Source organism: Chanodichthys erythropterus, chromosome 24 (genome assembly GCF_024489055.1).
Source record: "Chanodichthys erythropterus isolate Z2021 chromosome 24, ASM2448905v1, whole genome shotgun sequence".
Lineage (NCBI taxonomy): Eukaryota > Metazoa > Chordata > Actinopteri > Cypriniformes > Xenocyprididae > Chanodichthys > Chanodichthys erythropterus.
The window spans coordinates 25,246,161-25,260,248 of NC_090244.1; the positions used below are offsets into that span (position 1 = coordinate 25,246,161).

At 36.9% G+C, this 14,088-nt stretch overlaps 1 protein-coding gene across 8 annotated transcripts in view; it reads right to left on the reverse strand.

Moving 5' to 3' along the window:
- LOC137015419 (kinesin-like protein KIF21A) overlaps nucleotides 1-14,088 on the reverse strand; it is a 109,257-nt gene that overhangs the window by 86,519 nt on the left and 8,650 nt on the right. For 6 of the 8 annotated variants that reach the window (XM_067380366.1, XM_067380365.1, XM_067380364.1 and 3 more), the window contains exons 4-7: nucleotides 11,595-11,800; nucleotides 10,353-10,461; nucleotides 8,755-8,918; nucleotides 8,267-8,387 (exon numbers count right to left, since the gene is read on the reverse strand). In XM_067380366.1, coding sequence (XP_067236467.1) covers nucleotides 8,267-8,387; nucleotides 8,755-8,918; nucleotides 10,353-10,461; nucleotides 11,595-11,800 — 600 coding nt within the window. Of the gene's footprint in view, nucleotides 1-41; nucleotides 1,345-5,428; nucleotides 5,582-5,681; nucleotides 5,801-6,557; nucleotides 6,684-8,266; nucleotides 8,388-8,754; nucleotides 8,919-10,352; nucleotides 10,462-11,594; nucleotides 11,801-14,088 lie in introns of those variants that run through there. The other 2 variants (XR_010893966.1, XM_067380372.1) reach the window with 2 other exon arrangements.

Consider the following 14,088-nt stretch of genomic DNA (forward strand, 5'->3'; position numbering starts at 1 on the left):
TTTAAAATTTGTTCCCCAGTTAATAATAAGCAAAAATGCAGTATTTAATGCATAAACATTTTGTATTTAATGTTATTTGGAGTGTGGATTTTTTTTTTACTGATACTCACTGATATGTAGGAAATTCTGCCCTCTGGTTCCAAAGTAGAATAATGCAACACTCCCAACTCCAATCGGGGCTGGAAAATCAAACACTGCCAGTTTCATTTAACTGCAGTCTAATGTAACAACAAGTGTACAAAATCATTGGTCACCACCACCACTACGTGCCCACATCCAGAAACCACATCCACAATTTAGCCAAAATGAAAAATCTGCCATTATTTTATTTGACCAGTTTGCTGTCATTTTTTATTTTAAATGACTATTTCTTGATTTTCATTTATATAAATGTTTATTTATGTGTTTATTATATATATGCATGTATAATTCATATTTGTTTTATGGTGCTTTTATAGTGCATTTTTTGTCCTTTTTGGAGCTCATGGTCACTATAAACTATCAAAACCTAAATATTTAAAACTATTTTTTCTTAAATGTTTGGAATGACATGAATGGGCAGAATTTTCATTTTTGGCTGAATTATTCTTTTAATTATGGGGTTTAGACCATGTTTCTAAATGGAGTTTGAATATGAGAATGTGAGTTGAGGGCTTCTCAGAAAAAAAGAAGAGTTAAGGTGCATAATTCATTTTTGTGTAAAATATTCAAGGTTTAAAATTAAAATTTCAAGAAGATTTACAGCTCTATACACTGTGAAAAGAACAAACTCTATTTGCTCTTTCTCCCAATAGTTTAATAATGTATATGCACATGGATCACACTCCAGAGCGATAATTTGTATAACAATTTTAGCTCATTTCCCATTCTCATAAATCCAGTCAGTCCTGCTGTGCATAAAACATCCTATACTTAAGTAAACAACACATTAACACTGCTCATCTGTACATGTGCAAATACAATCACCACATACATATCAGATAACATCTGATTTGTTTATAAAGGACTGATGTAGTTCAACTGAATCAGTATTTATTCTATGCGTCAACTGGAATGTTGAATCTCAGCATCCCTCACACCATGAATCATTCTCATCAGAAAAGACAGAGTAGAATGTTGTGCTAAAGATCTATTCGTCATCAGTAACGTCTTCGTCAGAGCGGTAGTTTCCTCCCTTTACCCTAATGTAATGAACGCCCTGACTGCCGTTGGCTCCACAGCTGCAGAGTTGTCTACCAAACAGAGACTCAATCTCCTCCAAACGCAGACCCTTGGTCTCCGGAAGACAGCCCACCACGAACACAAAGCCCAGCAGAGCCAGACTGGAGTACAGGAAGAACGCACCTGGACAAAAGAAATATTCTAGCATTCAATATTTTCATTAAACATATTTCAACAATACTCTGCATACAAGTAAAAACACACTTCTATTATTTATTAGTTGTTTGTGTACAATTTGATGTTTGCCAAGTAAAGCATCATTACTATTATTAAGGTTAGTGATTTGAACAAATTCCTAAACTTAAGTATTTAACTTTGGTGTGTACAACATTGTTTGTGCTATGGTGAAATGATCCATTAACAACCACCAAGAACACCATAACAAGCCCAAAACAGTGTCCAAGTAACCACCCAACCACTGTAGCAACCACATAGCAATGTCCTATCAACTGCATAGCAGCATACCTAAAAACATTTAGAACACCTTAGCAACAACCCAGCTAGAATATCCTAGCAACCGAATAGCAACACCCTAGCAACCAAATAGCAACACCCTAGCAACCAGCGACCACTGTAGCAACCACATAGCGTATAGTCCACTAAAGGCAAGCAGAGTTTAAGTGAACCCAAGTTCATGACTAGAATAAACCAATAACAACATAACAGTCCAAAGGAAGCACATGACATGATCACATGAGGAACAAGGGAATCACATGACATACCAGGAACATGACAATATTAGGGCAGACAGAGAGTTCAGGGATGGCTTTCTTGGCCAAAACAGGGTAGCGCTGGGACCACTGGACTTGGGACCACCAGACTTGGATGCGCTGAGACCACCGGACTTGGAACCACCTGACTTGGATGGGCTGAGACCACCAGACTTGGGATCAATGGGCTTGGAAGTACTGAGACAACTGGAGTGGGGACCACTGGACTTGGAACCACCTGACTTGGATGGGCTGAGACCACCAGACTTGGGATCAATGGGCTTGGAAGTACTGAGAAAACCAGAGTGGGGACCACTGGACTTGGGACCTCTGTACTTGGGTGTGCTGAGACCATCAGACTTGGGACCATCGGGCTTGGAAGTGCTGAGACCTCTAGACTTGGGATCAAACTGGCTTGGAAGTGCTGAGACCACCAGACTGGGGACCACTGGACTTGGGACCACCGGACTTGGATGTGCTGAAACCGCCGGACTTGGGACCACCAGACTTGGGAGTACTGAGACCACCAGACTGGGGACCACTGGACTTAAGACCACCGGACTTGGATATGCTGAGACCACCAGACTTGGGACCATCGGGCTTGGAAGTGCTGAGACCACTAGACTTGGGATCAACCTGGCTTGGATGTGCTGAGACCACAAGACTGGGGACCACTGGACTTGGGAACACCAGACTTGGATGTGCTGAAACTACATCACTTGGATGTGCTGAGACCACCAGACTTGGGATCAACCTTGCTTGGAAGTGCTGAGACCACCAGACTTGGGACCACTGAACTTGGCAGCGCTGAGACCAACAGCAACATTTTCACAGCCACATGGACCGACATCATTGGGGGTCTGCCAAATTGGATAAGGGTCCCAAATGCCTTGTGATAGATTTTTTCCCCAGGCAGCTTAGAGCGAATGGGTTTGCATAATCCATAGCAAAAAAATGTCCTTGATTGCTGCCGCAGTCCGAGTTATAGAAAGTCAGTTGAAGTAGGCTCAAGTGCAGTTTTATTTAACAATGGTGAAAGAGAAAACAGAATCAAATGATGACTTGACTTGAACTTAACATGACTTGACTAGCACAGACTTGGACATGAACCATAAACAAACTTGACAAACTCCCCGACAGAGGGACTGCAAGAAACAAAGCTAGACAAAGAACAAAGGAACACAAGAGCAATAAATGCACATGGACTAATCACATAACACCTGAGAGTATTCAAACAATGAGCCAATGACTAAACAGAACAGAGAAACACATGACTAGAATAAACTAATAACATCATAACACAGTGCAAAGGAAGCACACGAAATGATCACACGAGGAACAGGGGAATCATATGACAACCAGGAACATTACAAAACTAGGGACATAGCTATGACAATAACAAAATAAAAGACATGAAAACCTAAATGTGATTCAAAACCCAAAACGTGACAGCAATGCGCTATTAACCACACAGTACACCCAAGTAACCACCCACAACAATTTTAAAACAGCATAGCAGCATATCTAAAAACACCCAGAACACCTTAGCAACAACCCAGCTAGAATACCCAAGCAACTGCAGAGCAACAGCTAGCAACCACCCAAATAACCTACCAACTGCATAGTAACTACTCAAAACAACATAAGAGCTGCTGACAGCATGCTTAAAAACACTTAGGACATCTTAGCAACCACCCAGCTAGAACACCCTAGCAACCCCAAAGCAACACCCTAGCAATCACACAAACACTGTAGCAGCTGTCTAGCAACACCCTATTAACGACTCAGAACATGCAAGGAACCACCCAGAACAATCTAAAGATTGCACAGCAACATAACTAAAACAACCAGAACACCTTAGCATCTATCCAACCAGAACACACAAGCAACCACAAAGCAACACGCAAACAACCATCTGAACACCCTATCAACCACATAGAACAAACCTAGCAAAATGCATAACAACATGCTTACAAACACTCTGAACACCTTAGCAACTTTGGCAATGCCCATAGCCATAGAACCATTATGTCCTAGCAACCATCAAGAGCACCCGGGCAACAACAGAGATCAACTCAGCAACAGCATGACAACATGCTTTAAAGGATTCGTTCATTTTAAAATGAAAATTACCCCATGATTTACTCACCCTGAAGCCATCCTAGGTGAATATGACTTTCTTCTTTCAGATGAATACAATCAGAGTTATATTAATAATCACTCTAATTCTCCAAAGCTTCCGGCCATACGGATTCTACTTGCGTCTAACTTAAGTGTAAGTTAAGCTTAGACACAAGTACAATCCGTATGGCCGTTTGGCCGGAAGCTATGTTACACAAACTGCATCACTTTGCTTCAGAAGGCCTTTATTAACCCCCGGAGCCATGTTGAGTATGTATATGATGGATGGATGCACTTTTTTTCAAGCTTCAAGCAGGTGATTTACATGCACTGCCATTATAAAGCTTGGGAGCATCAGGGTGATTATTAATATAACTATATTCGTCTGAAAGAAGATAGTCATATAGACCTAGGATGGCTTGAGGGTGAATAAATCATGGGGTAATTTTCATTTTAAAGTCAACTAATCCTTTAACAACCCTAGCAATGCTCTGGCAACCACCCAGAATGCCCAAACAACTACATCACAATGTCCTAGAACAACCTAGCAACTGCATAGTAACTCCTAGCAACCATATGGCAATATTTTCAATATCCATCATATTTGGCAACAGTCTACATAGTCAAGCATCACTACTACTACTGAACAAATCCCAAACCTAAGTATGTACAGCATTGTGCTACAGACATGAATGATCCACTAACACCAAGAACACCCAAGCAACTGTAAAGTTACATGCAAGAAACCACTCAAACACACTACTGACTGCAAAGGAACTATGCAGAACAACCTAGCAACTGCATAATTTAACCTAACAACATGCTTGAAAACACTCAGAACACTTTAGCAACTACCCACCTAGAACACCCATGTAACCACCAAGAACACCCATGTAACCACCCAGAACAACCTCCCAAACGCATATCAACATGCTTAAAAACACCCTAGCAATGCCCTGGCAACCACTCAGAACACCCAAGCAACCACCTCACAATGCATTGGAACAATGTATCAACTGCATAGCAACCACTTAGCAAAACTCTAACAACCAAATAGCAAGAAATGCAAATAAAATATCAGATAGTAGAAAGCAGTCATTAGAAAAATGGTGAGAACACAACAAAAAGTTGAAGTTGTACTGCTGAGGGATAGTAAAGATACATTTTAAACACGGTTTCCTATGTTTGTCTGTCATGGGAAGGCCAAAAAGGGTGTTTAGATTTGGGGTGGAAAAAACATCATCTCATCATGGACAGGTCAACAACAAAACAGCATAGCAGAATAGCAGAATTCAGCTGCTCATGATAGTACAGTATATGGACTCTATAGTACCTAAATGTTTTGTTCAGAGTCTTGTGTATGTACTGTGTTGTACCGTAGTATGTCAGGTACTGGGCCACATGGAGAAAGGTCAGAGACACAAGGACATTACAGATCCAGTTGACCCCGGCAGAGCAGGCGTTTCCTGTACTCCGAGCCCACAGTGGATAGATCTCAGAGTTCACCGTCCACGGCATAGGACCCATACCTACTCCAACACACAATCTGACATCAGTGCAGTGCCTACAGATGGGTTTAACAGCATTAATAATTACTTCAAACTCCAGATGAACTGAGCAAACTCTCACCTGGGGCAAAGAAGGCCAGATACAGAATGAGACCCAGCAGAACAATCCAGGAATAAGACGTTGGGCAGTAGTTATAGGCCCAGAATATACCTGCACTCTCCTGTGTGCCATTGGAACACCTCAATAAGACATGAACAAGACTTCATGAAACTAAAACAAACTACAATATAATATTGTTAATGTGTGAAATTCAACATTTAGGTTAAATTCCTTTTAATAAATCATATTCCCTTGTGAAAAAGAAGTTCATTTTAGTATACTTTACAAAAACTTTTTACTTATTACGGAAATATTATTATTATTTTTTTTTATATACTTTAAAAATACTTAAATGTGTCCTGAAGTTTTTGGATACTTAAATTGCATGTTTTTTTTATAATTGGAAATGTAAATGTATTGAAAATGTATTAGTTTATATTTATATTAAATGTAATAAGTTGAGCTTAAGAGTGCTCAATTTATATGTAATTTCACAATTACTTTGAAAATACTGAAATTGTTGTTGCAATTTGCAATTTAGTACATTTAAAATACATTTAGTACATATAAAAACTATATTGAAATGTAATATCAAATAACACTAGTTTTTTTTTTTTTTTACAACACTACAAAAGTAAAGTACTTTACATGTGCTTTAATATATGCTACTCAACACATTAAAATAAGTGCACTTCAATCTTTCTTTAAACAATTATTTCAAATTACTTTTAATATGACATTATTATAAAGTGTACTTTAAAATATATAAGTGTGTTTTTTTTTTTTTTTATATAAATATGATTTGATTTGAAGTACACTTCATGTTCAAATTCAATACAATTAAGTGCAAAGTCCACTACTTTTTCACAAGGGCAGAGATATCCATTGATGTTTTACCTGCCCGCTGCAGCGGTCTCAGTGTTGGCTGCATCTACAGGCATACATGAGGACTCAGCCACGGCTGTGCCATTCTTACCATAGCAGAAACCACAATCTGGATCCAACATGCAGGATTCACAGAACCTTCATAGACAGAGAGTCACAGAAACAAACACGTCACACCAGTGCATGATTTATGACAAGAAGTACATTCAAGATTCAGAGTTTTATAGAGTGCAACATTCTGTGGAAAATTCTGAATTCTGAAAGGAAATTTCAATTTACTGAATTCTTAAATGGTAAAAATCCACAGAATAAACAATTACATTTAAATCTGAGCTAAAGGCATAGTTCACACAAAATAAAAAGTCACTCACCCTCATTTATGACTTTGAAAACGATGACAGAATTTTAATTTTTTCATTTTTCTATCCCTTGAAGTTCAGTAGAAGCTCCAAGTCAGTGTGATTTCAACATTTTTACAAAACTGGGGTGCGTTTTCCATACAACGATATAACTTGCTGCTTAACCATCATAGTGTGATGCATCGTTGAAGAAATCAACTAGCTAGTCACGACTGTATTGTCACAAATTTGTTGTTCAACCACGTTGGTTAATGATGTCACGCAGGTGGTGGAATAACTTCTTGTGACAATAATAACTTCTTTTAATGAATCAGTCAGAGATCAAATTAATGCTAGATTTTTTGCTATAATTTATGGATATCACATCTGAGGACTAATTCTAATTTTTTTCAGTTATTTTGAGAAGTTACTTTTTATTTCCAGATTCAATCATAGGCTCATTCTTACATCTTACAGAATGAACGTACATGCAAACTCGTCATAATTGTTGCTTTAAATCTTTTGACAAACTAAAAGACGTAAATAAATAAAATAAAATAAAATATACAGATTGTACTTCATGTTAGCTTACTTATTTTGCTCAAGATAATGATTTATTAAGTCCACATGTCATAAAAACAAGAAACTATGCTTCTAATCAAAGCTTGAGAGCTGTCGCTCCAACCACAAAACTTTGCAATGCAGTTTGGTTTGTGAATATTGGTTGGAACTATGTTTTCAGAAAAACATAGTTCATGTGCTTTATTTAATGTTAAAAGAATTTAATGTGAGTTTGAATATCATTTTGCATGACCTTTATAACCATACTGAAAGTGCCATACAGTCACATTGTCACATTCACCTCAGATCTTGAAAATAAATAAACTCAATGTGAACAAACAAGTACACTCTATGACAAAGATTGTTTCAGTCACTCAGTATGTATTTTTAATAATGGTAAAATGGTTTAATATTTATGAATTTAATTTTAGATGTATTCATTTGGTTGCGAGTACAGTGCGCTTGCAGAGAGACTCCACCCAAAAGCTCTTCTGATTGGCTGTATTTTTTTATTGATTTTTTGAAAACTTTCTGAAAGTGAGTGTGCTGTCAAATCTCATGTATATTTTTTTTATTGATTTTGTCACCTCTCGTAGTCGTGTCGCATCTGGTGTGAAAAGAAAAATTGCTTGTTGTCGGAATCTTATCGCATCGTGTCTGGTTAGGACACGGAGTAACACTCTCAAACTATTTGTATATATCTGAATATTTTGCAGTTGTCTTCAAACATATTGTATGGTATTTTTTTCTTACTTGTGGACAGTCCTAATCCAGGTAAAATCCTTAGGTCAATCTAGTCTACTAATAAATATGTAAACTCACCCATAATTAATGCAGGTGGAGTTGTGGAGGGAGGAGTCACTAGAATGAAAGGTCACGGGTGGAGAGGCCTGAGCCGAAAGCAGAAAACCCGCAGCGAGAACCATCAGACTTGCAGCAGTACCTGAGTAATTCACAGCAAACCATCCTTACTACATACTTCAATTTGTAAATAAGAACCAAGTGTGCCCCGCACATTCTGTAAATGAAGCTAAAACATTCTAGCTGCAGTAAACGTCATAAAACCCACCCTCTCTATGTAATCAAATGGGACGAAAGCCAAACTAAAAATCTAATGACACTTAAAACATTTTTTCCTGAAGATGGTTTCTGTCATTTTAGGCAGTTCTTATCATGCTGATATATGTTCAAGTGTTTATTTATGTTGGCTTCATTTTTCTACAGTGAAAGGAAGTGGAGATGAGTCATCCATCTGTTTTTACAGTCTATGGTAAGAACCCATGTCTATGGCTGTGTTTTTGAATCCTCACCTAGTATGCTGCCTAGAGTCAGCTTCCTACGGCCCACCCTCTCCACGAGCCAAACACCTACTAGAGTAAACAGGAAGTTGGTAAAGGCTGTGGCAGCAGCCAGCCAGATGGCCATCTGATCATTCTGCACTCCAGACATCTGAATAATGGTGGCACTGTAGTACCTGCAGCATTCAAAGAGATCATTTGATTCCGTAAAATAGAATACAGTATACAGTGTATACTGCACAGTCTGTAATAAGCAGTAGACAATTCACTATTTACAACATACAATAGCATTAAAGGTGCCCTAGAATAAAAAATGGAATTTATATTGGCATAGTTAAATAACAAGAGTTCAGTACATGGAAAAGACATACATTGAGTATCAAACCCCATTGCTTCCTCCTTCTTATATAAATCTCATTTGTTTAAAAGACTTCCGGAAAACACGCGGATCTCAACATAACACAGACTGTTATGCAGTCGGTATCATTAATATGTATGACCCCAATATTTGCATATATGCCAGCCCATGTTCAAGGCATTAGACAAGGAAAGGCAGTATTAACGTCTGGATCTGTGCACAGACAAGGTAAGCCAGCAAGAACAACATGATATTTTTTGTGATATTTGTAAATTGTCTTTCTAAATGTTTTGTTAGCATGTTGTTAATGTACTGTTAAATGTGGTTAAAGTTACCATTGTTTATTACTGTATTCACGGAGACAAGACAGCCGTCGCTATTTTCATTTTTAAACATGTGCAGTCTGTATAATGCATACACACCTTCATTCTTTATAAATCTCTCCAACAGTGTAGAATTAGCCGTTAGCCACAGAGCATAGCCTCAAACTCATACAGAATCAAACGTGAACATCAAAATAAATACTTTACTCACATAATTCGAAGCATGCATGCAGTATGCATGACGAACATCTTGTAAAGATCCACTTGAGGGTTATATTAGCTGTGTGAACTTTGTAAATGCACTGTAATATAGTCGAGAGCTCGTGTGGCAGAGAGCACGCCATTTAAAGGGGCGGCGCTGCCAAAATCAGTGTATAGTTAATGATGCCCCAAAATAGGCAGTTAAAAAAAATTAATAAAAAAAATCTATGGGGTATTTTGAGCTGAAACCTCACAGACACATTCAGGAGACACCTTAGACTTATATTACATCTTGTGAAAAAGCATTCTTGGGCACCTTTAAGGTGAAGATCACATTTACCACTGCTCTGCGAAATTTCGTATGCAAAATCAAGTCATTTCATTTTCCACTTTCACCAACTTAAAGCTGCTTGGTTTGAAAGTAACTCTTGTGTGAGCTGTGCTTCATACATCACTTCACTATTGACAATTTTTTGCTGAAATTTGAACACATCTTGACTTGAGAACAACAGTGTAGCACTTTACTGTGAAACATTTATGATTGCAAAGTTCATACTGTTTCACATAGTAATTAAAAAAAAAAAAAAAAAAGAAGTAAATGTGTAAACTGTGTAGCATGCAGTAAATAATACACACTATATCCAATTCGGAAATACAGCCTTATTACAGTCATATGGACAATGGTATCTGATGAAGCATTGATAAAGTCATGTGTACTCGTAACCTACATGACCGTGTTGATTCCCGAGAGCTGCTGGAACATCTGTAGGCCACAACCCACAATTAGAGCACGACGTGTTGGACCGTATGTCAGGATACGCCACAACACTGTACCACCTAAAACATAATCAATCAGTCCATCAGTCAATGAAATTATATCATCTTTTATTAAATTGTCAGAGTTAACACAATATCTACAAATTAAATTCTTGTTATTCGTGATTCGTATTACTTGATAGGATTTTCTAAAAATAATTTTGATTCACACTGACTACGTTTACATGTGCACCAATGAACGCATACAGTATGCATGTTACCGGCCACTGTTTTAATCTAATCACATCAAATTCAAAATACATTTAATAGACGTACTGATACACAGCATACAAGACTAATTCACTAAAGAATCTTTCAGACTAATTTGTGAACTTCATGTTACTTAGGATAAATCTCTTTGCTGTATTCCTCATTTACACTGCCAGTCAAAAGTTTGGAATAATTAAGATTATTCATGTTTTTGAAAGAAGTCTCTTCTGCTCACTAAGGGTGCATTTATTTGATCAAAAATACAGTAAAAACAGCAATAAAAACAGTAATATTGTGAAATGTCGTGAAGTGTTTTTCAAGTTGAAGATATTTTAAAGTGTAATTTAGTCTCACATGATCTTTCAGAAATCATTCTAAAATGCTGATTTGCTGCTCAAGAAAAAATTCTCGCAGTTGTGCTGATAAAATGAACCGTGAATACACTACCATTCAAAAGTATAGGGTAAGTAATAAGTAAGACTAAAAAACTAAATATTCAACAAGAAGACAGTAAAGACATTCATAATGTTAGTTACAAAACAATTCTTTGAACTTTCTATTCATAAAAGAATCCTGAAAAATGTATCACAGTTTTCACATTAATATTAAAAAGCAAAAACAATGTTTTCAACATTGACAGTATTAAGAACCATTAGTAATAATTTAGCACCAAATCAGCAAATTAAAATGATTTCTAAAGGATCATTTGACTGGTGTAATGATGCTTTAAGTTCAGCTTTGATCACAGGAATAAATTAGATTTTATAATATACACAATAGAAAAACAGTTATTTTACATTGTAATAATATTATTTCACCATATTTTGTTTTACTGTATTTTTTTTTAAATATATTTTTTTCTAGTTATATTATGTTGGAAACACTGAATCTAGTGTTTAATGTGAGAGCACCATGTGTGCATTGTGATGTCATCATGATCTCACCAGCAGAATCTTTCCTCTCCTCCTCAATGCTGCTCCGTATGCTTTCATACTCTTCATCCACATTTACACTGCCACGGATCTGACTGAGCACTAGCCGAGCTTTCTGGGTATCTCCATTCTGCAGGAGCCAACGAGGACTCTCAGGGAGGAAGAGGAATCCCATGAACTGCAGGGCGGCGGGAACAACAGACAAACCCAACATATATCTATACATAAACACAAAAATGATTAAAAAATTATTACAAAAAGTCCTTATGAAACACATTTGCATCTCAATTTTAACTCTACTGTACTTGTCCAACAGAATGTCTGAAGCACTGTTTTTGAACTCCCTGAAACGCCTGCATTAGTCTTGAGTCTTCTTCCACGAACAAACATGTCACAATATTCAATACATTATACATATATACATTTAAATAATTCCCACCCAAGGTATACGCAAAATAAAGGGGCAGGGCCTGGTTGAGTTAGTTAGTAGTAGGTGTGTTTGGCTTGAAGCGGTGCTAGGCAGACTGATCGCTGTATGACATCAAAGCACTTAGAGCAATTAGAGAGCAGACGTGTACGCTTTCTAATCGCTCTCGCTGTACTTTGATGACATACACGACTGTTTCGAGTCGAACACATCTAGTGTGTTAAAACTTGTGGTTATGGTAAGGGGCGGGACATTTCCCAAACATTTTTGAAGCGCTTGACCAATCACAACACACTGGTCCAGCTGACCAATCAGAGCACATTGTGCTTTTCGGAAGGAGGGGCTTCATAGAGACAATAACTAAACAGAGCGTTACTGACAGACTGGGAAGATAGGAGCTGCAACAATTGTAGGTGTTATTTAAACATTCAAGCATGAACATTCAACCTGTTCTACAGTAGTAGACCCAAAAACAAAATCAAGACCTTTGTAAAAGGGCATAATAAGGCCTTTTAATTGTAGTTTTATCTAAATGGTTGTATACTCATTTATGTACTTTATATTTAATATAATATTAATTACAAATATTTATACATTCCTACAGCTGAAGAATGTCTGTAAGTGCAGGTATATTATCATACTAAGCGGGTGTCTGAGTCTTCCCAGCTCTACAGTGCCCCACTATTTTACAGTGTAAATCTGTGGTGAAAAATGGAATTGCAGCATGCTCTACATGGCAAAAAATTATTTTCTTACTTAGTATTTTTGTCTTGTGTCCAGTCCAAATATCTAAAAATTCCTAAATCCAGATGCTTTTACTGGATAAGTAAAATTACATAAGATATTTTTTCTTGTTTTCTGGGTGGAAAAAATCTAAACGAAGTGAGTTTTTGCTTTTTTAAACATATCTTATGTCATTTTACTTATACAGTAAAAGCGTCTAGATTTAAGAGAATGTTTAGATATTTAGACTGGAAACAAGGCAAAAATACTAAATAACTAATTTTTGCAGTGTAATTATGAACCATTGGGGCAGATTTAAGACTGCCCCGTTTATTTTCACTTTACCTTACGTAAACCTCACTCCAGACCAAGACGATATCAAACCACTTCAACTATGTGTATATTAGTCTGCATCAGGTCAGAAACTAGTTGGCATGTCTGTTCTTCATATCAAGTAATGAAAGTTTTAACCTGCTAATGTGAATAGCCTGTATATAATTCTATTGTGTTTGTTGTTTTTATGTTTGTTTTGAGAATAGAATAGAAATGACTTTCTTTTCCTCACCGGAATTCTTCCATAACTTCTAACATTCTAAAACCAACATTCAGAGGCAATAAATAGGCTACTACATTAATAGCACAATATGCAATTTTTTCGCCACTAGAGGTTGCTTATTCAAAACAAAGGTGTAGCTTGATGACGCCCCGATTTTGCGGAATCATGGGAGGTGTTCTCTCATGTCTACAGTTGGTGGAAAAAAATCAGACGGGACTTGGGCAGAAATCATATTCACAGATCAGCTAATGCAGTGGTTCTCAAACCTGTCCTGGAGTCTGGTGCATTCTGAGAGCAAAATTAAGTGACTAGATCAATGAAGAAATTTGTTCCCTTATAAACAATTTTGTGCTAATTTTTTTATTGGTGATGGTCGGGCACATTAGTCATGTACACAACATATAGTAAGCTAAATGATTTAAGTGGTCAAACATGTAGAGTACACATTTAAACCATTAAAAATATGTAGCAAAAGAGGATACCTTTGTTGAATTAATTTATTTCTAGAATAATTAGTGGGGGCCTGTATCTATACATCTATACATCTATACATCTATACATGTATTTGTGGAACTTTACATGTGAATGTAAAGAATTATATGTATTTATAATAATGTAAGATTAAAAGACGTTTATTTTAAATGTATTGTGCAGCTATTTAATGGGGCAACAAGATATGATATATACGACAGAACAAAATAGGCTATTAATCATCTTTAAGTGTGCAAAACCATGATAATATGAAATGTTTTAAAACACAGCAGCACAAACCGCTTATGCACATCCTGGGTGCAGAATAA